A 25,455-nucleotide genomic window follows, 5' to 3' on the forward strand; every position below is an offset into this window, starting at 1 on the left:
TGCAGTGTTGGGTGTGAAAGGAGAACTTCCAAAAGCAGAATCCCAAATCATCCTCCCTTCTAAGCTCATATTGTGTTTTGTGTAGCTGATTTTCAGAGGTCTCATTTCAACTGGAACCTGGCTGTTTGAAACGATGCCTTTTCCTTCACTCCCCTACCCCAGCCCCAGCGACCACTTAAGTGCTTTATAGGCAAATATGTAAACTATACACCGGAATCACTTCGCCCACAATTGAAACCAAACCACTCTGAAAGCAAAAACACAGGATATAGTCAATAAAGCATCTCTAGCTCATCAGGAGAGGAAATTTATATATGCAGAAATATCCTCTAAACGAGCAGCTGGCTGGGATATTACAATTACATCATCCGTCATCAGAAAGTAAGGGGTTCAGATGTTCAGAAGCTTCTTGTTCAGAAGTCAGAACCTTTATTTTGCTTCTCACACAAAAATCAGCATTTCCACTTTAATACTTCCACTAGTTCCACGTTTTATTCCATTCAATACTTTGCTACAGTACTGGTGAAATGCATCTTGAACAAAACATCCCTTTGTAGCAGCTCACATAAAACCTCCCAGCAAGGCTTTTATGCTGCATTAAGCTTTTGGCTAGCCAAGATGACTGACCAAAACTCATTCCATTTTGTGCTTCACTTTGGGTGTTACTCTTTGAAGAACCGGCCAAGCCTGAAAAAATAATTTGCAAGATCACATCCCACTGGAGTTTCCAGTTAGTTAATACTGTCCATTCTTAAGTACAATGCGCCTGGCAAAAGGTCATTTTGAGGCATTTGTTTACATAAACAAATCAGAATATTTTGTTAAATAAAAAATTAATAAAATATTCTATTTTGTATACATAAATATATAACACAATACCATATTATACTCTATAAACATTAATTCAAGTTGATGTGAGAATGTATAAGGATATTCACAGTGTTTTAAGAAGCAGTCATCTTGCAATGTGCAAATACTAGAAAATATGTTAATTATGTCTTTTCTTTCTCTTTGCTTGTCTCAGTTAAGTTTAAAGGGACAATTTATTTCTTTAATTTTTTATTAGAATAATTTTGGCTTTACGGCTACTCAGAATTAACATTCTTTTATGATCACATTCCCAAGGGTGTACAACTTCTTTTCATTAATGTTTGGACAGTTTTGAGACTAGAAATTATAAGAAGATTTGGGATAAAACTCTCTCTCCTCTGTGTAAAAGTACACTTTTCTTATGCCTCTTTTAGACTCTACTTTATCCTGCTGAAGAAGATAATCTTACGGGGAAAAAAAGTTGCATGCTATTTAAACTATAAGAAATGTGAACAATATTTCCAATATGCAAGTTCAAGCCAAAATTGCAACTTTTGTAAAAGCCACATTTGTATCCCCTTGTTAAATATATTCTATACCAGTAATGCTGGCAATTAGACAGCATAGGGACACATCAAATATCTTGCAAACACCCCACAACATTTTCCCATCAAAATGCAAGTGATAGAACTTCTTACCATTGTTGCCTCACTCTGTATATTCTTAATTTTCTTTTTTCTCTCACTTCTATTTGAATTTTCCTTAGAATGCATGACTGATAGGGACTTACAGCTGTTTGCCAGGCCTCTGCCTCTTGCTGATTGTGCAAAGGACACTCTTATTCACCCTGCGCTGCTCTGGATATTAAATTTGTTCTTTGAATAAGGAGGGCAAGTGAGTTCTCTCTCCTCCTGTCTGCACCAAACAGGGATAAAATTGGTCAAATGAGCATCCATAAGCATAACAGTGGTTTAGAAATGCCAATTGATGATATTTGATTGATGATGCCATTGTGATATTCAATATGTTTCCATTACAATCAGTAACTATGAACAGCAAATGATTCAAAACATAATCTCTGGGACAGAATTACAAAACCCTGACTGTTTTAGATTTTGATGGATAAAATGTGTCACAGCATGTGTAAAAACCTTTATGATGATGCTCCCAGCATACCATTATAAAATCAGTCTGGTTTCCATTAGAAGACAAGCTCCCGAGTAATGCTGATTCAGGGTCATAAAGCTAAATGCATCCCCCTCTGTGGCAAATGGTAACATTATATTGATTTCAGACACCTTGAATTCTGTGCAAAAATAAAATTAGCCCTGCTTTGACTTAGGAGTACGGGACAGTGTTTGGAGTGGCAGTGGCAGTGGCAGTGGCAATCAAGTCTCCTGGATTCTATTCCTAGCCACTGCGGTGACTCACACCATGACCTTGTGTCAGTCTGTTGACCTCTGTGTCTGTTTACCCACGTAGAAGAATGAGAAAAAGAATAAATGCCTACTTCGCCAGGGTTGAAAGCCTTGGCTAAGAAGAACTAAGTATACAGGCATTCCTGGCAAACTAAATAAATCATGAGCATGTTTCAGTCGAGTTCACAAAACATCTCCAGCATGAGGTTTCTACGGTCTCTTCAATTCGATCCCATTATGTATTTCACTGCAGCACATATGGTTCTATCTTTAAAACACTGGGTAGTGTTACACACTGTGGGATAAGTTACAGTGTGAAGATTTAACATTAACATTAATGGGAGCCGTGCAGTTAAAGCCCATTGCGCTCTGCCGAAAGCATGCCCTTGGGAGAGCTGTGTTGCTCATAATTTACAAACTGTCTTGATTTAAAAAGTGGTGTGGAAATTTATAACTTCTGTGAATGTATATTCTGAACATCCTCAGAAATGTTGTGGCTTTCAGTATGTTTGTATGTCAATATCACAGACTTCTGTGAAACTTTCTGTTGATGTTCCTAAGGGACACCTGGGCAGTTACCTACGTTGTAACACATTGTTTAAAAATAACATCAGTCAAGTTACCCTGAAATAAATAGTAATAAATGAACAAGAAGCACTCATTTCCTTACAGTGCTGTTACATTTAGCTTTTGAGGTTTCATTTCTACTATTTCTATCGCTCTGCAGCCAAGTACCGTATTTTGCGGGACACTAGCAGATAAGATAATATTGTTGGCGATACTATTATATTTTTCTTCCAGTTGTAATAACCATTTGGACTGTTTTACACAGAATAAGAATAGGAAAATTATTTATATTGTGACTTGAGGAAAAGTATCCATCTGCAACTGACTGGTATCAGGGAAACCAGGCTCAGAATATTCCCCACTTCTGCACTATTCAGCTTCATGTATGTAAGCCATCTCATTAATCACTTGTGCTTAAACCCAAACAGAGGGGCGTCTCCAGGATCAGTATTGTAACTTCCATGTTTTACCACTTGAACTTTTTCATTCTCTATTATAGCTCACAGGAAAGAAACAATGATCTGGGATCAGAGTTCAGTCAGTTGATGACATATTTCAGTACATACGGTAAAACCAACAGCCCGGTCCCTAGCTATAGCCTGAGAATTGAAGTAAGGAGCCAGGGAACCAGTACAATAAAGATGCACCTTCCCCTACTGAAACAGTGCCTGGCTCCAAGCTGCAAGAGGTGTTAGCGACTTCAGGTGCGACATTTTCATGTATGAAGACCTCTTTACATACAGAAATCATTCTATATTTGGTGAATTGAAAGTAGGTGTTTTTCTGAGTAACTCCATGAACTGATAAGCTTCACAGGAGGAAGCAGAACTTTATCAGCTCCCAGACATTCTTTTCAGTTTGAAAAGGAGCAGTCTGATTTGGGGACAGACAAAGCCAGTGTTTCCTGATGTCATTTTCTCCTTCACTGACTGCATTGATAAAATTATCTCTAATTTCCACAACCATCAGTCTCTTTACCACGTTGTTAAACCCAGTTCTCAAACCATTTTGCACAGTGTCAAAAACTACCTGTTTCATATTTGCACACAATATGCTTTTATTCACAAACAAACAAACAAACCATAGGTAGAATGCACAAGTACTACAATAGAGGGCCATCTCAAATTAACTAAAACATTTACTTACCATAATCAGCATTTCTGGACATACCTAGATATCAACAAAATTGATTTAGAAAGTGTGACAGTGTTGAGTTGTTTTCCTTTGCCCGGTAAAACAGGATTGCAGTCTTAACCAGTTAAAATGAAATAACGTAAACAAGCACACCCCATGAGGCCACTAGTATTCAAAGATAAGGGAAGATCTGCCTCAACTAGCACCTATGGAAAATCCTTATGTTCTTCTCACGTTGCCAGTCTTCAAGTGAATTATGTTCACGTGCCAGGTGCCTACGGGAATCAACAAGGAGCGCACGAATGGGGACAAAAACACACAAATGAGTGTTCACACAGAATACACGTAGTTGCTTTATTCACCTTCCTTTCTTCTTAAGGTAATACTAAAGTCCAAGTAGATTTAACTACATGTGGAATGTCAAGGAGAAGTCACAGTCTATTTTGAAGCTACAGGAAAGTCAAGAAACTTGGAACGTTCCTATCAGCGTCGTTTGTAGCAGTATGCAATTCCAAAAAACCCTGTCTCTTCAGTCGGTTTTTGTTTTTTTTGGGGGGGGGGGGTGAGGAGAGTCAACTTTCAGGAGAAAATAACCCTTCCAAATCACAGTGATCATGCTGGGTTGGCTGGCTGCAGTGTTATTTTACGGAAGAGCAACACTTCATCTAATTTCAGTGTTCTGTACGCTGGGTTTTGTTCCTCCTAAGAGGTTTCTGAAGCTCTGTCCGCGAAGATGCTCTTTGTGTTTGATGGACAGAGGCCCACCATCAAGCCTGTGAACTACTTCTCAAAACACCTTTTGAGAATTACACAGATGACATCTATACTGATCCTCTGCCAAAAAACAGATGAACAATCAAAACCCAGTGAAATAATCTCTTTTTAGAATTTATTCTCCTCTGCATTCCACCTGCCTGTGGCCGCTCCCCCCCCCCACCTGACAACGCGCCCAAGTCTCTCTCTGTGCCTTCATTCGGCCTGTTCGCACTGCCCAGGACGGCGTCGGTGCCACCGCTGCTCCTCCTCGCCCCAACGCCGACGGTCACCAGCAACCGGCAACCGGGGGCGGCCAAGGGACGGCCATGGGCCCCGCTGCCCCGAGTCCGGCTGTGCCGGTAACCCCCGGCCCGGGGCTTTTCTCGCCGGGCCGCCGAGACCAGGCCTGGGAAACGACGGCGATTCCTAAAAGAACCCCCGCTCCCCCAGCCCCGCCGCCCTCCGCCGTGCCCATTTCACGTTATCTCCCCCTGCCAGCCCGCCTCTCCCGACCCGCCAATCAGCGCCGCCCTTACTCCGCCCCGCCTTTCGCGGGCCAATCAGCACCGCCCTTGGTGGTGCGGGCCGGGGCCGCGGCCGGCGGCGCGGGCGGGCGCCTTTGATGCCGGCGGGCGGTTAATTCAGGAAGCTCTTCGGGAGCGCGAGGGGAGCGGCGGGGAGGGGCGGGGCCGGGAAGGAGGGGTGGGCTGGGAGAAGGCCCCGCCCCTGGCGGGCCCTTCCGCGCGCCGCCGCCCGCGAGTTCGGCGCGAGGCCCCGGCGCGGGGTGGCGCCGGCGGGCGAGGAGCTGGGGGGGGGGCGTGGCCGGCGCACGGGCGGCGGGGGGGCGGGGCGGCGACCGGAGCCGAGCCGAGTCGGTGGCGGCCGGAGGCGGCGGCCGGTCGGCGGATGCGGCGGACTCGCCATGGTGTTCCTCAAACTCCGCGAGCAGGTGGGTGCGCGCCGCCGGCCGCCTCTCCCCTCCTTCCCCTCCCCTCTCGGTGCCGCCGGGCGCGGCGGCTGCGCGCCCCCCCCCCCCCCCCACCGCCCGCTCCGTGGTGTGCCCGTGCCTGCGTGTGTGTGCTTGTGACAGGCGGTGGGCAGGGGGAGGCAGCATGGCTGCTACCGCTGCTGCCGCGGCCCGGCGGGGACGGGGCCGGGGTTGGGTGGCGCCCGCCCGGCGGCGGGAGGGAGGCGCCATGTGCTCCCGGTGCCTGCTCGGCGGCCCCGCGTAGGTACCGGGCCTAACAGGTGGCCGCGGGAGCGCGCTCGCCCACCCCTCGCCCTGCCCCGCCGCGGCTCCGGGACGGAGGGACGGCGGGCGAGCGCAGGGCTGCCCCGGCCGCGGCTCCCTGCCGTGCCCCTACCTCGGGAGTGGGGGAGAGGCCCGGGCGGGGCGAGGAGGGGCTCCGCGGGCCGCCCCGGGCCGGCCCTGCCCCGCGCCCGCGTTGTGGGAAGGGACGGGGCTCCGGGTATCGCGAGGGAGCCGGGGCCTGAAGGGCTGCCTGGTGCGAGGGGGTCGGCCGGGGGGCGCCCGGCAGCGGGAGCGGCCGCCTCCCCTCCCGGAGCGGGACCGCGACCCGGGCGGTGCTGCCGCTCCCTGCTTGGCGTCCCCGGGAGCCGCCTGCCCGTCCCTTCGCGCACCGCCGTCCCCTTCCAGGCCTTCAAGAAATCTTTTGTTCGGCCGCTGCGATCCGTCTCCTCCGTCCTCCCGGCGCACCGTCCCCGCGTCCCCGCTCCCCTCCTGAAAGCCGGGGGGGCCGATCGTGCCCGCGGGGGTCCGGGGCTTTGGCCGCATCACACCCTTCTTTGTTTGCTGGGCTCTTCGGTTTCCATCCCGGCTGTCTTCCGCGCTCTGTCCTCTCCCGGTGTCTCCCCTGTCCTACCTATTGTCTCCTGTGCCGTCTCAGGGTACAAAGGTGGGAGGGTCTGCGCCGCCAGTTTGCCGCCTCTGGAAAGGTGCTTGTGAGAAAATGGGGTTTCTCCTGGTTTCATCTGTGTTAGACCAAATCCTCTGTAAAAACTCCCACACCCTGCTGTTGGTCTCCTGGATACTCTTCTTGAACACAACTGACCATAACGCTTGGAGACACCTCCCCCCCCCAAAGAAAAAAAAGCCCCACAGAAAAAAACACCTAGAAACTTGGCAGTGGTCAGTCAGCTGGTATCCTGCACCTGCTCATTATGCTGAGCGGTGTCAGCTCACCCTTACCTGCTGGTCCTGTCGTCAGTCTGCACGTGCCTCTGTCTTCTTGCACTTGGGTTGCCTGGTCCCTTGGGATTTGGTTCTGAAAAATGTTTAGCACTATGGGGCTGAGATCTTTATGTCCTGCTGTATTGTGTGTAAACTTAATGAAGTCTCATATATTTTTAGGATCTCATCTATGAATGAGCAACAATTGTGGATCCAATTGTCTTTGAGTTAGGTTTCTTTTTAGGCTTCATCACTGTTCTTCTGTTGGGAGGCTCTCCACAGAAATGAACACCTGTTCCTCTCTTCTGTTAAATAAGCCCTTCTGGTAAAACCAAGAAATACAACTCTTTTGCAAGTAATCATTGTGAAATGACTAGCAAAAACCCATCATCAGTGCATTAACGTGAAAGTACTGTTTCGGAACTTTTCTTCTGGGAAGGGTCCTGCTGTTGGGTGATGCTGAGTTGAAATACTGGCCTGTGTGGGACCACTGATCTGCCCAGAAGGATGCATGTGAGCCTGCCAGCTTCTGTTGTAACGCAAGTTTTAATCCAGAAGTAGGAGATGGATTTTTTTGGAGGCTTCGTGGATCTGTAAAGGTGCACTAATATACTGGGAACAGAAGTATTCTTTCCCTTAAAAGGGGGTGCTAGGGGCAAGGAAAGGAGGCAGAGGAGGGAGGGAAGTGCTGGTTTTGAGGAGGCTTTTGTAGAGGGAATGATTTTTAGTAGCAGGTGTATTTCTGCTGGGTGTCAGTTGCTTGATAAATCTGTTGTTACAAACTAAATTCTATTAAAATGGCTTTCTTTAAGAATGCCAAAAATCATGAGGAATCACATTAACATGGAATATCTCAGTTTTGTTAATCACAGAGAATTCCTTCAGGTCAGTGTGCTTGTGCAGTATGCTGCAAGGTGTCTTCACTTCAGGACTGGATGCTGTGCTAAGATTATAACACCACCTGCTTATTAGAAAAACCACCCTGTGGTACTGTATGAAAGTAGAGGTGTTTATCTTCAGTGTTTCATGAAACGTGCTTCTTGTTTGCGTGAACCATATCCTAGTGATGTGTTCATTTAGCATAAAGTAAATTGCCACGTGTGTTTGTAGTCCCTGTAGTGAGTCTGTCTTTCTTCAGGGGTGGCTGTGTTTCATGAGGGCGTGCAAAGGCTGCTCTAGTGTTTGTACTGTTCAGCTGGGATGAAGGAGGGAGGCGATTTGCTGGTTTCCTCCTACAACAGACAGGTGAATAACTTTCTGAAACAAAAATTCTACTAAGTATTACTTTCATGTAATTATCAAGATTTTTTTTCTCCCAAATCAACATAAACCTCTTGATTTTGGAAAAAAAACCCACTGAAAAAAATCTAAAAATCAACAAAAACCTGTTTATTTTTGTTCCTTTGTTGCTGTAGAATGGTTCTGCGTTGCTTATTTGAATGTCAGAATTACACCAGGGAGGGGCAGACGTAGGGTATACAAGCAGCTTGATATTTTCTTATACTTGGTTTAGGTTAGTCTTTCAAGTTACCGCAAGCTAGTGTAAAAGCAGCGCATGAGAATTTAGTGACATGAGAAATTCTGCTCTGTGGTGCTTTGTTGAGCTCAGAGGGCGAAATCTCAATTCCACTTGCAGTTGATTTAATTTACTTACTACATTGATAAACAAAACTTTGATCCTACAGATGCTTAATGTGTTTGTGAAGCTCAAATATTTGGTTGTCTTTGGAGGCTGATTTGATGCACTTTCAGAATAAAGTTTTTCCATGCACTGGGCAGAGTAGGACTTTCCGTGGGCTCAACAAGCAGCCAGCAGGCACCTTCTCTACAAATTTTTGCTTGAGCTTTGTTGCTTTGCAATCCTACCAGGTGGGAATATCTTTCAAAGTTTTTAAATAATTGAGGGCATACATTGCACTTTCATAAGTGACTTATGTTGGCTTTCAAAGTATATTAGGTATCAAAAAAATTAATAAGCTGTATTTGCAATAATTGCATTTGGCACTAAATTGAACTATATCGAGCAAAGTTGATACCTGTGATGCTCAATAGCAGACTTTAGGTCTGGGATAGAAAGAGCAATCATTCAAGTGTCAAGTTAGAAGCTGTGGATTGTTCTTGTTGCTCTTGGTTTGTTGTGCAGCGTTGGATGGTCATGTTTTAAAAACAGAGGAAGCAAATCTGCAAATTCTGTCACTGAAGGTTAAGCCATTCAAGGTGGAGATGAAAAATATAGTAACTGTACCTTACGATGAAGGTATTTGCTCTTCAGTTTATTTGTGTTCATACTGTCTTCATAGATTGGTGCTGGAATACCAGGTTCTTTAGATGAGAAGCTGCTTTAACTACTAAAATGCCAAGTGAGAGGGAGACTATAAAAGTTTGTTTCTTCCTGAAACACTGGTACTCTCCTGTAAGCAACTGCTTTGAAATCAAAGTTTAGGTCAAAGTTCACTGATGTTTTATCAGACCTTCTTTTTGGAGGGTGAGGGGGGAAGAAAAAGGAGTAAGGTGCTTGTGAGTCTCCATAGTGGTATGCCTTGGTCTCCTATATAAAAGCCCTCTCAACTCTGTATAGCTAACTGTGAAAGTCTTCTGTGTTTTTTTTTTTTGTTATTCAGTCATAGTTTCTAGGTATATTAAATGCTTCCCAGAACAGGTAAATTCATGCTTTAAAGAGTTGCGAGTTAGTCTCCCTTACACGTAAGGAATAATTGACAGCCCAGCTTTTCTTAGTGGGTAGGTGAAATTTGGATGCCTAACAACCAAGGGATTCGTTGCTTTTCTGTTACGAGCCTTAACTGTGTGGGGGCCTACAGGTCATCTTTTATGCTCATTTCCATAGAGCTTTGTTGAAATGCGTGAAGCTCTAATCAAAACTGGCTGAATTTTTTCTTTAATTTTGCAGCTATATAACTATTTGTGGCAAAGCTCATTGGATGCAGTGTCATTATAGTTGGTAAAGCTGTATTTTTTCTTTCAGTACATCATAGTTTTAGTTATGCATATCTTGTTTTCTCTGAGTCTTAAACATGTAATCGGAAGAAATCTTAGTGCTCGTAATAATGGGCATTTGACAGGAATTTGTTTGGGTTTTTCTGTATGACTACTAGACTGTGCTTTAGGCAATGCATTTATTCCCAGAAGTCAGACGTGAGTGGAAAGGATCGGAGTATGAACAACTGCATGAGGATATTAGAGTGACCACTTATCTTGAAAGTCCTTGAACAGTGAGAGCACTGACTTCTTTATTGCCCATTTATATCTTTCTCTTCGCTAAGATGGATCTTGTTCAATTGGCAGTTAAACAAATGTTTGCAGTGTCATAGTGAACGCTATGAGTGCCTCTACGGTTGCTATTTTCATTACTGCCAATGTTAGACTTCATTCCTTTAGAATTCATGCCAAGAATAAATGTCCCAACTAGTTCCTTGTTACACTAAGAGGAGGAATGGTCTCCTGTGGTGATGAAAAGGAGCTGCTGCTGCTCAGTGAGGGAGGGGTACGGTGGGAATGGAATTGCATTGTATTGCTCTACAAATTCTGTTCAGACACAGACTGATGAGATGGTGGAAGTTACTTTAAAGTTTTTTGGTGGAAGTTACTTTAAAGTTACAGTTCTTTAAAAAAATGTTACTTTTGGGAATCTTGTTGAAGTTGAGAACCACTCTTTGTGCTCTATTTTCCATCACACGTTCTGCCTAAAACTTGCATCTAGTCTGTTTTAGCTGCATACAAGATAACTAAATCGGGAAGCTGTAATACTTACCGAGACACCTTAAGTCGTACTGTTAATTCTCATGTTCCTAGGCTAAGAACTCGCGCGTACCAAGAAGATAAGTTTCTTTAATTGATTGAAAACTTGGAGTAACTTGAACTCCGTTTATCTTGTTATACAAAGTAATTACCAGCCCTTCAATTAGAATGTGTTGAGAGAACCTGATTCTACCGTGTGTTCGTTTTGGGGGATCAGATTCCCTGATGATAACTCAGGAACCTCTGACTTGGGAACAAGCAGTTCTCAGTGAAGAAAATAAACTTTTTTTTTTTTACTAAAAAAGCTGGGGAAGAAACAAAGCAAGCTTTGATTCTGCAGTCAGATCCTTACGGCAGATCCTGTTAACTCAGTGGCCTTCTGTGAGGGTATAAAGGCCTATTCATATAGATAGCATTGAAGGTTTGTGACCATTACTTGGAGGCAAATATCAAGGGGGGGGTGGAAATCAAGGTAAATGTGTGCTTACCTATTAAGAAGTGACTTCCTTAGCATGCACGGAAAGGTCAACGATTCCTGTAGGAAACTAGTAGCTGTTGAGACTCTGAACTAGCAATCTCCTGTCTGATGTGGATTGTTAAAATTCCCAAATTTCTGTCCTTGTTTCCATTCACTGAAATGGGCTGTGGAATAAGATGACTGAAGTAAAGATCTTCAGTACTATACACTCCATGTCCTCCACTTCAGATTCTAGCAGCTAGTTTGCTTCTCAGTTGCTGTACCATTTATTTTTTTCTAGTCAGCTGGGCCTTCCTGAGGCCAAACTAATATTTGATCATTTGTTTTCTTGCTCCTGCCAACTTTCTGTTTTATTCTTACCTCTATTCCTCCATTCTATTTCTGGAAATTGAGTGGGAGACTTGTTGCCTTAGTTACAGTGACTAACTGTTTCAAAGTTATTTATAATGTTTGTATTTAAATAATCTGTATCATAATACCAATCACAAAACATTTCACATCATTAAAATAATAAACAAAGCCGTCCATTGCTAAGTGCTGGGAGCGAGCTTACAGTGTTGATTCTTGGGGGTTTTGTTTTCCTTCGTCATTGGGGGTGGGGGACAAGTTCTAATCTGACCTTTGAAGATGAATCTGAAATAAGGTGTCTTGGTGCTATCCTTTGTGCAAATGAGGACAGAATCTTAATATTTAAGCTCTGAAATATCAGGGAATGTTATTCTTCCTCTCCTTCCTAATGACACTAGCACTCTTGCCAATGGCTGGGAGTATACCAGTTTAACCATGTTAATTCAGTTGTGATTGCTCAGGGATTAATGAATTATACAGCACTGACCCATTTCAGCACAATAACTAGAGCTAATGTGAGAGTAGTGGGACTGAGTAGTGGGGAGAGAAAGGGATATGAGACTTGTAGCCAGCTGGGTGGGTGTACAAAGTTAGAGGAAGCACCAGCAGTGGTGTGCAAACCAAAGAGGGACAAAATAGTTGGTCCGTAGCATCCTTGTAGATTGAGAAACTGCTTGTTAGCTGAAGCACCTAGTGGCTTCTCTCCTGTAATAATGACGTGCTGTTTACTGTAAATTGAATATAATCTTAGATTTTCATTTATAATTTCTACAATAATGTCTGTATGTTAATCGAGTGAACAATACAATGTAAGTAGATTGTTGTTCACCTGACTAAGGCCTACCTGTTTAGGGCAGCCAGAATATTTAAATGTTTTTCTCAATAAATTACGGAAACTGAATTTGAATTTGAGGGGTGTAAAGCAAAGGTCTGCCTATTCTAAAACTGGGGGTTTGGGTAAAACAAGAAAAAACCCAAATCACTTTGCTCAAGCTTGTGTTGTTAAATTTCAGAACTAAGTTTACAGGGATGTCGGGGGGAGGGGGGGGCTTTCCTATAGCAGTGAATGCCTCTTAATCATAAACTGACTCATATTAGGAGAACTTTGTGAATATTCAGGTTTTGTACATTACTCTGCTGGTTTGCATGGGTCAGTCTATCTCTGACTGTGGCCTGAACTGTTGTGAGGCTGTCCTAAATGGTTAATGTTCCCATACTTTCAAACAATGAACTGTCACTTAATGGCCTTCCTAATTCCAGCTGATGAGCATTTGTCTTGGTCATTCTGCAATCATGCAATCATACTTGAGGTTCACTCTTACTTTGTGCTGAAAGCCTGTACTTCCCTTCCATCCCATGCAGAGAAGAAAGCATGGGTACATCTGGATTTTTTTCTTTCTTTTAACTTTGGCAAAGTGAAGCTAGTACCTTAATGAAGGAAGAGAAGGGGACACAAGCAAAGATTCTAGTCAGCATGACAAAATGAGATTGAAATTGCAATAGTTAAAGCATTGAGGCTGAAGTGAGCCTTTTTAGAAATTCTGTAAGCTCTAGTAATCGTGAAGACTTGAATGTTTTGTTTCAAGATTTTCCTGTTCTCTGCATTTTGATAGCTCCATCAATACTGGTACATCTAACAGGGAGAAAGCTGAAACTTCCATTTGGGAACCTGGTCATCCAGTGACAGGCAGCACAAGAGACCAGGGATCTACCTAGCCCATAGCTGAAGGACCTGCTTGAGTCAGACAGCTGAACTGGGGGGGGGACGGGACCAAAACACTTTGAGGAAGTTCTGTACTTACTTATATACTAATATAATCTGTAACTAATGCATAATGTAGTCATTTAAATCCATTGCTGCGGACTCAGTTTTGTATAATGTTAGGAGTAACTGGTATTCTCTCCTTCCCTGTCTCATCTTTGGGTCATCTGCTTCTTCTGTCCATTGCTCGTGATAGCGGGCAGCCAGTCTGTGCAAAGTCTTTCTTTTTGTCCTGAGCACTTGATGTCTCTTTCCTGCCTCAGATCTCTGTGTGACGTCTGTTGCTTTTTCTGTACCTGTACTAGCACTTCATTCTCTCACCAGTATCACCTCACAAAATACTGTTGGTAGGTTAAAATGAAGGAAATGTATACAAAATAAGCAGATAAAGAAAAACAAAATGCTAACATTGTTTTTCTGGTTACATTATTACTCATTGTTTTGAATTAGAGAAGTATCCAGAGTCATGGTGCAAGGACACTTCAGAAACAGCACATTAATGGAATTCCCTAGCCCTCGCCTCCATTCCTTTGTAACTGCAGAGTTCTGTTCTTGCTATGTTTGCTAAAACATGAGGATCAATAGAAAGAGGTCTTATGCTTAATATTGTGTTGCTGTGCAGTCTCTTTGCCAAATTAGAGCCCCGTATTGGTACTGCCTGATGACTTTCACTTCCTTTGCGCCTGTCTCTGTTCCAGGAGCAGTGTTTTGTTTAGCAGCTCTGCTGTATCTGTTGCTTTTTTTAATAGGGTTCTTTCATTCTGGGGGATAATTTTCAGTATTAAGGAGGACTTGTAGAAGAACACTTTCTCTTCTCACTTCTGTCACCTGCAAGGTTGCAAATGCCATTACTGTCCTGCATCGTTCCTGATCCTATAGTAATCACCCAGCTCATCATTTATTTCATCAACTCCTTCCTGTTATGCTTTCTGTTTCTTTCCATCTAGAAGCACACAGCAGTTTAAAGATTATTATCTAACAGTACTTAAATCACAGACTGAGAAGTCTATTAAAATAGAACTTTTCAAGTAAAGAATAAGTAACATTTTATGACTTGTCTGTAGACATTTGTCAGTTCTTTTTTTACCAGAAGTTCAACAAATTATAATTACGGCTATCAAGGATGTAAAGAGTCAATTTAATCTACTCCAGAAGAAATGGAGCTCGAGAGAGGAGAAGGTCTTCAAAATGAGAGTAAAAGAAAGGTGAAGAAGGGATTTATGAAGAATTAGAGTGAGAACAAGAAGGACAAAAAGGTTAGGATATCACAGATTGTCAGTGATCAGCAGTGCTCTTCTGATGAACTTCAGAGCTTCATAGTCAAGGATCGTCCAAAAACCAACAGTTATCCAGCGATTCCGTGGAGTTCTGTTTTCAATGACTTTAAGACATGGATTCGTTTGTCTGCTTGCTGCATCTTTCTGCAGCATGGGAAGGAGACTCTCCCAGCATCTGTAGTCTCAAACTAACAGTGTGAATAATACAGGGAAAAGTGCCTTTTACTGTTTTTCTACAACCAGAGATGCAAAAAATCGTTTTAAGTATATCAAATTTGTCAACTCAGAAGGGCTGCATGTAGTCACATCTTTTATTTTTGAAAGGGCTTTGGGTTTGCACGTTGTGAATTGGCTTTTTTTTTTTTTAAGACTCACAACATCTAGCAAGCCGTAATTGATTAAAAAAAGATATATTTTTCATAGTTTGCATTTGAATAGATTAGTTGTGGGGTTTCCTCAACTGAAGGTTGATAAAATTCCTGCAATGCTCTGCATATGTGTTTAAAACTGCTTTGGTAATCATTAAAGTATTGAACTTATTGCATACATTAGTTAGCTGTGCATACATAGTTAAAGAATAACTGGTAGCATCAAAATAGAAGTACTGTGGTTTGTGACTCTGTGCCCACAAGTAGTAGAATAATTTTGCAGAAAAATTAGCACAACTGTTAAAAAGCTGTTGATAACATCTTTGCATTTCAACCTAAGCTTTGTCTGGAAGGCTCTCTCTTGCTGTTGCAATGGCAGTAGAAAATACCATAAGCATTTAGAGTATCGCACTGGTTTCCTGTCTTGACAGCCAACCCCTTACATGGGGGAGCAGTGAGATATGTTTCCTTCTATGAAGTTCTTCACTGGAAGTTATATAAGCCAGAGAAATAGTACCTGTTTGGATGACAGGAGGAATAGCAGTGCCAGTGGTGTCTGTGGAGACTGTCAGAGAAGTTCAGCCCCCCTTCTCTGGAAGCTTGCCATACTGGTGTTAGCAGTGCTCTCCTCCATGCTGGTTGGAGGTGTTGCAGAGTCATTCTGGAGCTGTCGTTCTGGAGTAAGTTATTTAGAAAATTGGCGCTTTGCCTCCTGTATAACCACAAACAGAAATAAATTTTCTAGGCCTGAAGCTCGGTCTTGTGGTAGCAGTCGTATGCAGGTAACTGAGTGCAAAGACAGAATGAATGTGCTTGCAGAAAAGATTTCAGAAATGCTGGCTGGAGTTCAGCCTTCTACACTGTGGGAGCCCTTATTGGCTCTACTGAAATACATGTATGCTAGACATGTTCACAAAAGGCACCCCACCCCCCCCTTTTTCTATATGTATAATGACTACGGTGCCCAATAGTGAGTGCTTCCCTTATGTTGCCTGAGACCACTTATTTTTGGGAGAAGTAACTTGTAAAAGTAGGATGGATAATTGAAGAAAAGAGGAGGAATTGTTGGAATGATGTAACTTGACCTCAAGATTCCGTGACCTACTCTTGTGTGGAGCACAGGGAGATGTGCATGGCTGTCACAGGGTGCCCGTTCAAAATGCGAAGTTCTTTCCTTGCACAGTGTATGGTGTGGCTGCAGAAGTGAGGTGGCAACTGCTTTGGTGTATATTTGCACTGCCTTGTTTGTTGTTTGTTTTTTTTTTTTTCCCACTAGGTAAGAAACAATGATAATGAGCCGTAACCAGCAATGTTCCGTACAGGCAGAAACATTAGGTTATGTTATTCTTGTTACGCTATTCTTTTTTTAAGAGGTTAATTAACAGCCCAAACTCTGCTAATTGTGTGACTTGGAAATTATCTATCACGGTGAAGGCCAACATTTTCAGCTGACAGACAGGAGGGAAACACAGATACAAGAAGTACTAACTGCTAATACATTTCTGGTGATAGGTGTGTGAGAAATGGAGTACATTGTCCAAATGAACCCTGATCTTTAAAGTCATATGGAGTAGGTAAATTTTTGTGAAAGGGCAGGAGTTTCATAATTTTAGGATGGAGTTTAATGACCTGCTTCTCCTCAGGGTGTTTTTTTCATTTGCGAAGTTTCTAACAAAAATGACTGAAACTCACGGGCTTCTAACCTTCTGCCTGAGGCTGTGGTTTGATACTTGGTTGCAGCTGAGCTTAAGCAGTCCCTCATTCTCCTCTTCTGCAAAGTGGTGGAAAGGGAAGGGAGAGACAAATTATTTAGGTTAGCATATGACTGCGAAGTTGTTCCTTGAAAGTTTTCCTCAGTAGGAATGTACTTACTCGAATGTCTTCCGTTGCGACAGAATTCCTGTAATCATGGAAGAGGTGTCTTCTGTGAGTGTCCTTGGGCTGGGGGGTGAGCGGAGGAACTGGAGTGTTGTCTGCCTTGGACCTCTCTCGCTGGGAAAGTAACTTTAAAGTTGTTGGCCTGAAACTTCTTAGAATGTGTTTTGAAACTCAGCAACATGCTTAATTTTCTTGTCTAGTTCCTGGGTTTTTTTGGTTTTGAGGGTGTTTGTGAATTCCTCTTTAATTGTGAGAGAACCTAGGGTCTTAAGGATGTCTGCTTCTATTTATAGCATCTCATGTTGACTTACATTGACTGTGAAAACACTAAAACAAGAAGAGTTCTTCTGTAACATACTTGTTTAGCACATGCATTGCCTTTCAGGACCCTCAACTTTCTCCCATCTCCCCTATGACAACTGTGTGCCAATTTTCTTGCACCATTTTAAAGTTGTTTTTCTCCTGTCTTAGGCTGATCATGTGCTATACTACTCAATTTTACAACTGGAGCTCTGAAAATGATATTACAAAGACTTTCTCTTGCCTTCCATCTCTTGTCGGGAGGTTACAGTGAAAGTGTAAGATCATATCATAGAATCATAGAAAGTTTTGGGTTGGAAGGGGCCCCTAGAGGTCATCTAGTCCAACCCCCCCCCGCAGCGAGCAGGGATATCCTGATAGTCCAGTTGCCTGAAAACTGCATGCCAAAAGTAGTCTGAACTTGCTGCAGCCTTTTCCTTCATACAAACGTGTATGGACAGAAAGTCCTTCAAATTCTTAACTCCCTTGTATGCTTCTGTGTGTGCAGCTCTAATTCTTGGACACCATCCAGTGACTGCTTGGAGCCATGCCTGTTATGACTAGTGATCCCTCTATCTCCCTGCTCAGAGATAATATGCTTGGAGTAGGGAAATACCTAATAAGAAAATATCCTTGTAGAAAAATGACTAAGTTAAAATAAACTAAAACAGTAGTTGGTCACTTCTCTACAAAAAGTAATTAATGAAGCCTGTCAGTCTAAGAATAAATTGAAGTCTTCTGTAATGGAAGTCAATTTTTCATCTCAACTCTTGTAGGAAATGTAAAATAGTAGTTAAATCTGTTTTATATTCCACAAATCACCTAGTATGGTTACATGTATGGATACCACAACATAAGCGCATTGGTTGTGCAAGTATTTTTATCATCAGCTAGAAGAGATAGCATTTTGAATTGCCATTAATGAAAGCTATCAAGATGGACTATTCCTCACTTCATTCTGTTTCCCAGTTTGATCCTGATGCAAAGATGTTTAGTTCAGTGGGTTATGGATGAGGCTATTCATGCATTTGACTCTGGTTTAATTTTCTGGAATAAACAGTGATAAAACTACAAAGTTTGGTTAAAAAGAAAAAAGGGCATGTCTTTTGACTGTAAGAATTGACTGGGAATAATTACCTTGGAAAATAACGTGTAATAAAATTGCACTTAACAGTCTCCACACAAATAGTTGTCTACATGTCCCCTGCATGTTTGTTACAAGATATCTTTGTTATAAGTATTTTGAGCTAAAAAGCAAAGAATATGGAAGATTTAAGTTAGGGCCCTTAGCCCTCTTTTTTAAGAAGCAAGCAGGGAAGGCTTGGTGAAGGTGAGGTTACAGATTCTGCTTCATGCTTGCTCTTGAAACCGCTCATCGGCACCATTTAAAATTTTTTTTTTTTATATTTGCCTAAAAATCTTAGGAAGTCATGCTTCATGAGTAGGTCAGCTGTCTCTGCTCTGGGCTCTAGAGCAGGTGACTGGAGGATAGCATCAGTGATGCTCCTAGTAGATGTCAAAACCCATATGGGGGACCTAGAAGTGTAAAACATAAACAAATGAACACTGGGATGCAGGGGGAACAATCCTGACTGACAGACATTGAAGAAGCAAGTATTTTGCAAAGTATTAATAAGAAAAGGAGTCTGATATTTAAGAAAGCTTAGCTAAGTATCTGATTATAGATCTTCTTCATAAGAGGAGGGAATGTGAGAGGATAGCGGAAGTTTATTTGCTATGCTGAAATAAATGAAAAGTTATTAAAAGTGTGCACAGTTTTGAGAACACCTGTATTATGCGGCTATTAGCGTTTAAAAATCAGGTTCAACGTTATGAATTAAATGACATTTATGGTAATTTGTTTGCTATTCTATACTTAATGTTTCATATCTTATAAAAGATATGGTGTACTTTCTGTTGTGCTTTTTGTATTATGTTGTACAAAAGTTCTTATGTGATAAGACTAGACAAAAGGTTAATCTATTTTCAGTGTGGTTTATTGGCGTGGAGTGTGGGAACTTTGAGGGAATGTTCGGCTTGGGGATGTAGAGAAAAGGACAGGGAAATTTTTAATTTAAAAATTACATTGGGGAAATATATGACTATAACCTGTTAAGATCTAAGTATAGGATCGACTTGCATTCAAAGAATTGAAAAAAACAATGCTGAAGTGGTATATATTTGTTGCCAAAGGATTGCATTCAAACTGCTTCAGGGACGGAAGTCATGATCTAAGCACTTGGAATGAGTTTGAGAAAATTCACTGTCTGAAAGCGGCATTAGACAGCAGTAGCCTCTTCTGGAACAAATGGTATTTTCTTTACGATTACTCCTCTTACTTGGTTTGTTCAGTGTCGAAAACTGGAAGACGCTGGGGAAAAGAAAAGCTTCTCTTACGAAATGAAGTCTGACAGAATTGTGCTAATCCTAAAATTTTGACAGACTTTGTGACCAACCCCAGGTGACTGATGCAGCTCACTAACTGTCCATAGTATTTCCTTCGTACAGTGACTGCTTAACTCGAGACATTTTTGGAACCTGTTCAATTAGTGGCACATTTAATTAAAACAACCTAAAATATTTTTTTTAATTTTCTGTTTTTACTAAGTGCCCTGATAAAATAATAAACTAAAAAGTACAGTAAAAGTAACGAGCAATAAATTGATTGTAAAGGTTATTGCATGCTATTTAAATGTGTCCAAAAATACAAACTGAGATAATTCTCTTTGATATGGCTGGGTCTGTCCTTCATCTAAACAGGTAGAAATTAGTTGGAAAAGTGTTCGTCTGTTTGAAGAGGGGTATGCCTGGTGAGGCCATGCGGTCTTCACAAGTGGTGAGTGATAGCTTGCTTTTGCCTCCTGCCTGAAATATTCACTGTATAGGGGGGTTCTTTTGTCTCTGATTTTGGTTGTCGTAGATCACACCCTGTTGAGTGCACATCACTTTTTGGTTCAATGTTCGGAAGGTCATCCTCTCCCAACCTTTTCCTATCTGACCCCTATCCTCGTGACCCATGAAGAAGTGAAAAATGTTATATTTTCTGGTGGCACAATTCTCCTTGGGTTCCTGTCTATCAAGGAAACATCTGACTCGTTTTATTTGTTTTTATGAGCACTGCATCTAGGTATTTGGAGGTAACCAAATGTACTTTGGAAGCAAATTCTGTTCAGCGTAAGGCCACTTTAACCAGGCAAGATCTTGTTTTAACTAATCTGCTTTAGATTGATGGCATTACTTAGTTTGGATTGATTTTCCTGGGAATATCTGCGTCCACCATGCAGGTGGGCTTAGCTGTAACAGTTAACCTGTCTTTTTTACATGCCTTTCAGTATTCCATTGTCTGTGAAATGTGGTAATGCTTTTAAAAATAGTTTTTACTCTGTAATTTGCCTTGCAAGAATCCTTTTTTTTCCTGTGATGACCACATCCCGCTGAATGTAAAAATTGTGCTGTTATGTATAGCAGTCCTCTGACCAGATAGAGAAGATGACCAGCTTCTGGCAGTCGGAGGCACCTGGCTTTCCTCCCTGTGCAGGCTGTGCTGATGTAGTGGAATCAGCTATGGCACTTGTGCGTGGCAGGTAATTGCCAGTTTTCCTCTTGTGTTCATGTGGGAGTGACAGTCAGGACTTCAGCTTTAAGCAGTTGGCAGGGTGCGGATAAAGGAGATGTTTGGCTGTCAGGCTGTGTGAGCGACTGTGTTCTTCCCTGGAGGACGAAAGTCCTGAAGTGTGTGGAAGTATCCTCTGCACTCCCCATTGAACCACACTGAACTGGAAAATGCAAGTCGTGCTTTTTGCTCAGGTATCTGACCTGTCATTGACTGATTTGGGCCTTCTGGAAGGTGAGGTGCTGAAATTGTGCCTCTGACTCTGCTGGCCAGTTCTCTTTTAGAGCTTGCATTTTGGGGAAATAAAAGCTATAGGTCATTGAGCTGTGTCAAAAGCTTGCATGGATAAAGTTAACACCTCTGTTCCAAATAAAACAGTAGATTTTTGACTCTTCTTGTGTCCCACCTTAAAGCCATGTTTTTGTCCTGTCATGATAGACTCAAGGCTGAGAAGTCAGCAAAAAAGCATGTGCATCAGCAGTGCTGGAAATGTTTATGTGAAATTGCAGGCTTGTAAGTCTATTCAAAGAGCTGCTTATTGCATGTATCTTACTATGTTTTTCTGACTTTTTTTTTTTTAATGGCCTTTTGAAGACATAGTTAGTAGCATTAAGGCGACAACTGCTGCTTGGGTTGCTGGCCCTGGTAGTAGAGAAATGGCCACATGCACTGTTATTTTGTATGTGTTATAGCACTTCCTCATTAAAGATCTGGTGATTTTAAAAAATTACTCTAATAATATTATTTTAAAAAATACTGCTTTCCTTTCAGAGGGGAGGAAATAACGCCAAAGGAGGGTTTTACCTATGATGATTTATTTGTTCCTGTTGGTGCATGAGCTGAATATTTCCAGTAGGCATTCTTTTTATGCCTATCACTTAGTTTAATTTTGCAGGTGCATATTTTTTTTGTTCAAAATAGAATTTGTGGTGTATCATTCTTTATGACATATGTGTAGGTTTGCAGTATTTTCTAAAATGCTCCTAACCCTTCTTCCTGTTTTTCCCACCCTCTTATTAGATTGACTGGGAATGTTAAAATTCAAACACGTGGAAATTAAATTGTGATGATTAAAATCCATGAATTAAAAAAGATTCTTAGGGGTGATGTGCTGGTACAAGATTCCCTTGGCAACTGCCACCCTGCTGTCCTATTAATACTACTCATCAACTCTAATCTTTGCTTCTTGGCAGACACCTCAAGTATGCGATGCTTTCCTCCCTCTACTCAATACCCATTTTTAACTGTTGTTTTCCCCGGACGTTCTAAAATATGTGGCAGCGATGTACCAGAAAGTCACCATTCCGTAGTAATAATCTGAGGGGTTTTAACTCTGCAGTCCTCTTGTGTTTCAAGCACAGAAGTTTCTGTGAAGCCAAACTGTAACCTTTGAGATGTAACCTACTATGGACAAAAGCCACAGTCAGCCTTGCCATTTTAATGTCTCTGAACCTGTGTTTTCTTTTTCAGTTTTAACGTTTATGAACATTACAAGTCAAGAAGTGATCTGTTCGTTGAACGTGACAAGAATCTGTTCAGATGGGAAAGCTTTACTCTCTTCTGTTCTTATTTAAAGTATAATGTTTTTGAAAAGTAGCTGTAGGTTTTAAAAAGTCTGTCCTGGTTGTGAACTTTCTTGATTGGTTGATTTATATCTGAAGTGCTGTGACTCATAGCACGCTTCCTTATTTTTATCCAGATAATTACCTTGCTAAAGGATGTGCGAAATAGTATTTAAAGATTTGTTCCCTCAGCATAAGGAGCAATGCAATTGTCTGCTTTTTTTCTCTGTCCCTTAATGTTAATGTCAGATCAGAACTCATCTTGTGCTTGCTTTGCTTTCTTCCCAGATTTTTACATTGACATTCTTTCTGAAGTACTCATCAAAAAGAATTGTGAAAGCAAAACTGAGGACAGTAAAAATGGTGTCTGAGCTGCAGTAGTTTGTTTGGGGTTTTTTAAAGCTATGTCAATCCCAGGTATATCATAAGAAATTTTAAAGTTGACAGTGGCTTTTTATATATGCAATTATTGTTTGAAGGGATACATAATAGCATGTAGATGAAGGTTTCTGGAATCTCTAGAGGATCTTACTCCGTTTCTGCCTTGATCATTTTTCATTTTGAATAGTGGTGTGAACATCAGAGGATCAACATGTGTTTTCACTTACGTCATTTGGGACACTTCATAGATTCATGATTCGCCAGGCTTGCAGATTCATTATTTCACCTCTTGTTTTATGCTAGGGAACTGTTCAAGCTCAAAGATTTTTTTCCAAATAGCAAATCATTAAATAGAATTCAACAGCAGGAGTGCTCTTAAATCTAGTTTTTGCATCTACTTTTATTTAAAAATGGTAGAATATTTTTGCCATGATCTCTGACAGTTCTGCTAATTCATGATGAAACAGTTTGAGTTACTGCTTCATTTGCCTGTGAAGCTCCTCTGAGCTGTAGTCCTTGGTAAATAGGTAATCACTGAGGAAATGGTATGGCACAGCATCCTCCTACCCCCTCATGTCCTCCCCTCCCCCCCAAATCAGCTCTGCTCACAGCTGGACATATATATTAATGATATTAGTTTTATGTTAATGTACCTCCTTGTGAACCGTGATTACTGGAGGCAGATATCCTTGTGAATATCTGCTGCTGCGAACCCTGCTGGGAATTGTAAATGCTATTAATATAACCTGCAGAATGCTCTGAAATGACATGCCTGATTTTAACAAAAAAAAAAAAAGAGGATCAGGTAAATAAACCAGCATAAGGGGATCAGATTTGTTTGTCTTTTTTAAGATAGTGGACAATTTTCTCATCTTTTAGTTTTATCAAGGCGTGAAAGCTAGGAGAAAGTGAGATACTGTTTTAGATTAATTGTACATTTAATGCTTCTCAAACCTTGGTATAAACAAATTATCACAAGGATTTTGAAACAGCAGATGGATGTCTCTTTTTCCCCCTTCCAGCCCCCGAGATATCCAGGAATATCTTTGGGAGAACTTGGTGTCCTTCCTGCAATTATTCCAGTTTAAATGTAACCATCATAAATAAGCTATGTGTTAGTGCTATGTTGAAACAGTCTTTAGCATTGTTAGGACTACAGACTCCCATCTGATGTAAAAGGAGTGCTAGGTGCCAAATCTGTTGACTGAGGTATCCAGAGATACAAAGTAAAGGTTAGTTTTGTGTTTTAAAATCTATTGCTTTTGTTGCAACAAAAATCACGCTGGTAACTTCAGCCTTCCACATACTTTAAGTTTCCAGGATTTTTAAAAAGAAAAACAAAGAATCCCAAACTCTGCACATTTTCCCAGTATTAGTGATTTGTTTCATGATAAGCCTTTACACCTTGGTTATGACTCCCATGAATTCGGGTCCCCCACCTACACAGCTCTGTAGGGAGTAGCATCCTTCTGCAGGGCGTTGTTCCTGATGCTGGTGATGGCCTTGTCCACCTTTGCTCAGATACTGCCACGAGTCATCTTTTTGGATGAGATTTTGGCCCTGTTTGCTGGGATTAGTCTAACACCGAGTCTTTGCGAGGTCCTTGTTTCTTCCGATGTGGTTATTGCTTTTACTCTGCTCAGCACAGCTTGGTTCAGAAGGCTGCTTGCCAGTGTTGATTCTGTTGGTTGCTTTATTTTGTTTTGTCAATGTATTCTGTCTTGTCTTTGTAAGAAATGGTTATCTTAAATAGCTTCTCTCTGAATTATTGATGTTCCAGAATGACTTCTTGCTCCAGTCTGTTTACTTTCTACTTTGATCGTCTCTTGCATTATTCTGTGAGATAAATATATTCATATGAAATACAGCATTGATCAGCTTCTGCAGTGTCTTTATATGTAAGCCTATAGGTACCTCTGTAGTATTATAGATTACTGGCTAGAATTCTACAAATAATTATAAATTCAGAGAATAAGGCATTCAGTGTCTGTTACTGTAGGTAGTTCTTACTTTAACTGAGAAGTCTTCGTCTGCTGCCTAGCTTGACTGCTTCCATAACATGAAGAGCAGAGCGTCACATTGCTTTGTGTTCTCCCTGCTGTCTCGCCAGACCATCCTTTGAATTCGAGTACAGATGGTATGACTCATTTACACTTGTCCTAAGCAGGCGAGGTACTTAACACCAAGTATGTGCCTCCAGCTTTTGATTGCTGTGAAAAAGATAGTGTTTCCCTCCCCCGGCCCCAACTAGAATTATTTTGTTGTAATTCAATAGGTTTTTAGTTGACCTTGCTTTTAAAATTGGGCATGCTGGGTATGTTTTTTTTTTTTATTGTTGTGGTCTGTCCATCCCCCTCTGTTCGCGCCCCCCCATCCCCCCCGACTGAAATGCAATTGACTTAATTTTTAAAAGATGTCAGACTTCTGTTGATTTTGATGAGACCACTTTTAAATAGGAAAAATGAAGATTACTTAAGAAAACTGCTCTACCAGTTGGATCTAGAAAATATCCTGAGGTACTGTAACCCTACTCTGCTGCTTCCTCAGTACTTCTGAAATACAGATAACTTTTTTCCTAGGGTATTAGGAAGCTAGTGTATTCTGCGACTTGGGACATGAGTAAATCGGCAAACGTTTTCCCTTCTCAAATAGGCCAAGCCTAATAGAGCTTCAGCGTTGAGTAGACCTTATCTGGTAGGTCTTGAATATGCTGAAAAATGGCTTCTCTTCCCTCTTTAGCAGTAGGAGTAGAAAAGGAGGCTTACAAACTTGTGTGTTTGGTTGAGGAGGGAGGGTGTTGTTTTTTAATAGGCTCATTCTTCCCTCTTTTATCCACGCCTCAGCTGAGGATCTGCT

At 41.7% G+C, this 25,455-nt stretch overlaps 1 protein-coding gene across 1 annotated transcript in view; it reads left to right on the plus strand.

The window, feature by feature from the left end:
- The first annotated feature begins 5,541 nt into the window (after nucleotides 1-5,541).
- The window catches only part of ANKRD28 (ankyrin repeat domain 28), a 126,752-nt gene continuing 106,838 nt past the window's right edge, over nucleotides 5,542-25,455 (plus strand). The window contains exon 1 of the mRNA XM_075419067.1: nucleotides 5,542-5,634. Within this exon, the coding sequence (XP_075275182.1) occupies nucleotides 5,608-5,634 (27 nt within the window). The 5' untranslated portion in view covers nucleotides 5,542-5,607. The remainder of the gene's footprint in view (nucleotides 5,635-25,455) is intronic.

The sequence above is a fragment of the Opisthocomus hoazin genome, chromosome 4 (assembly GCF_030867145.1).
Source record: "Opisthocomus hoazin isolate bOpiHoa1 chromosome 4, bOpiHoa1.hap1, whole genome shotgun sequence".
Classification (NCBI taxonomy): Eukaryota; Metazoa; Chordata; class Aves; order Opisthocomiformes; family Opisthocomidae; genus Opisthocomus; species Opisthocomus hoazin.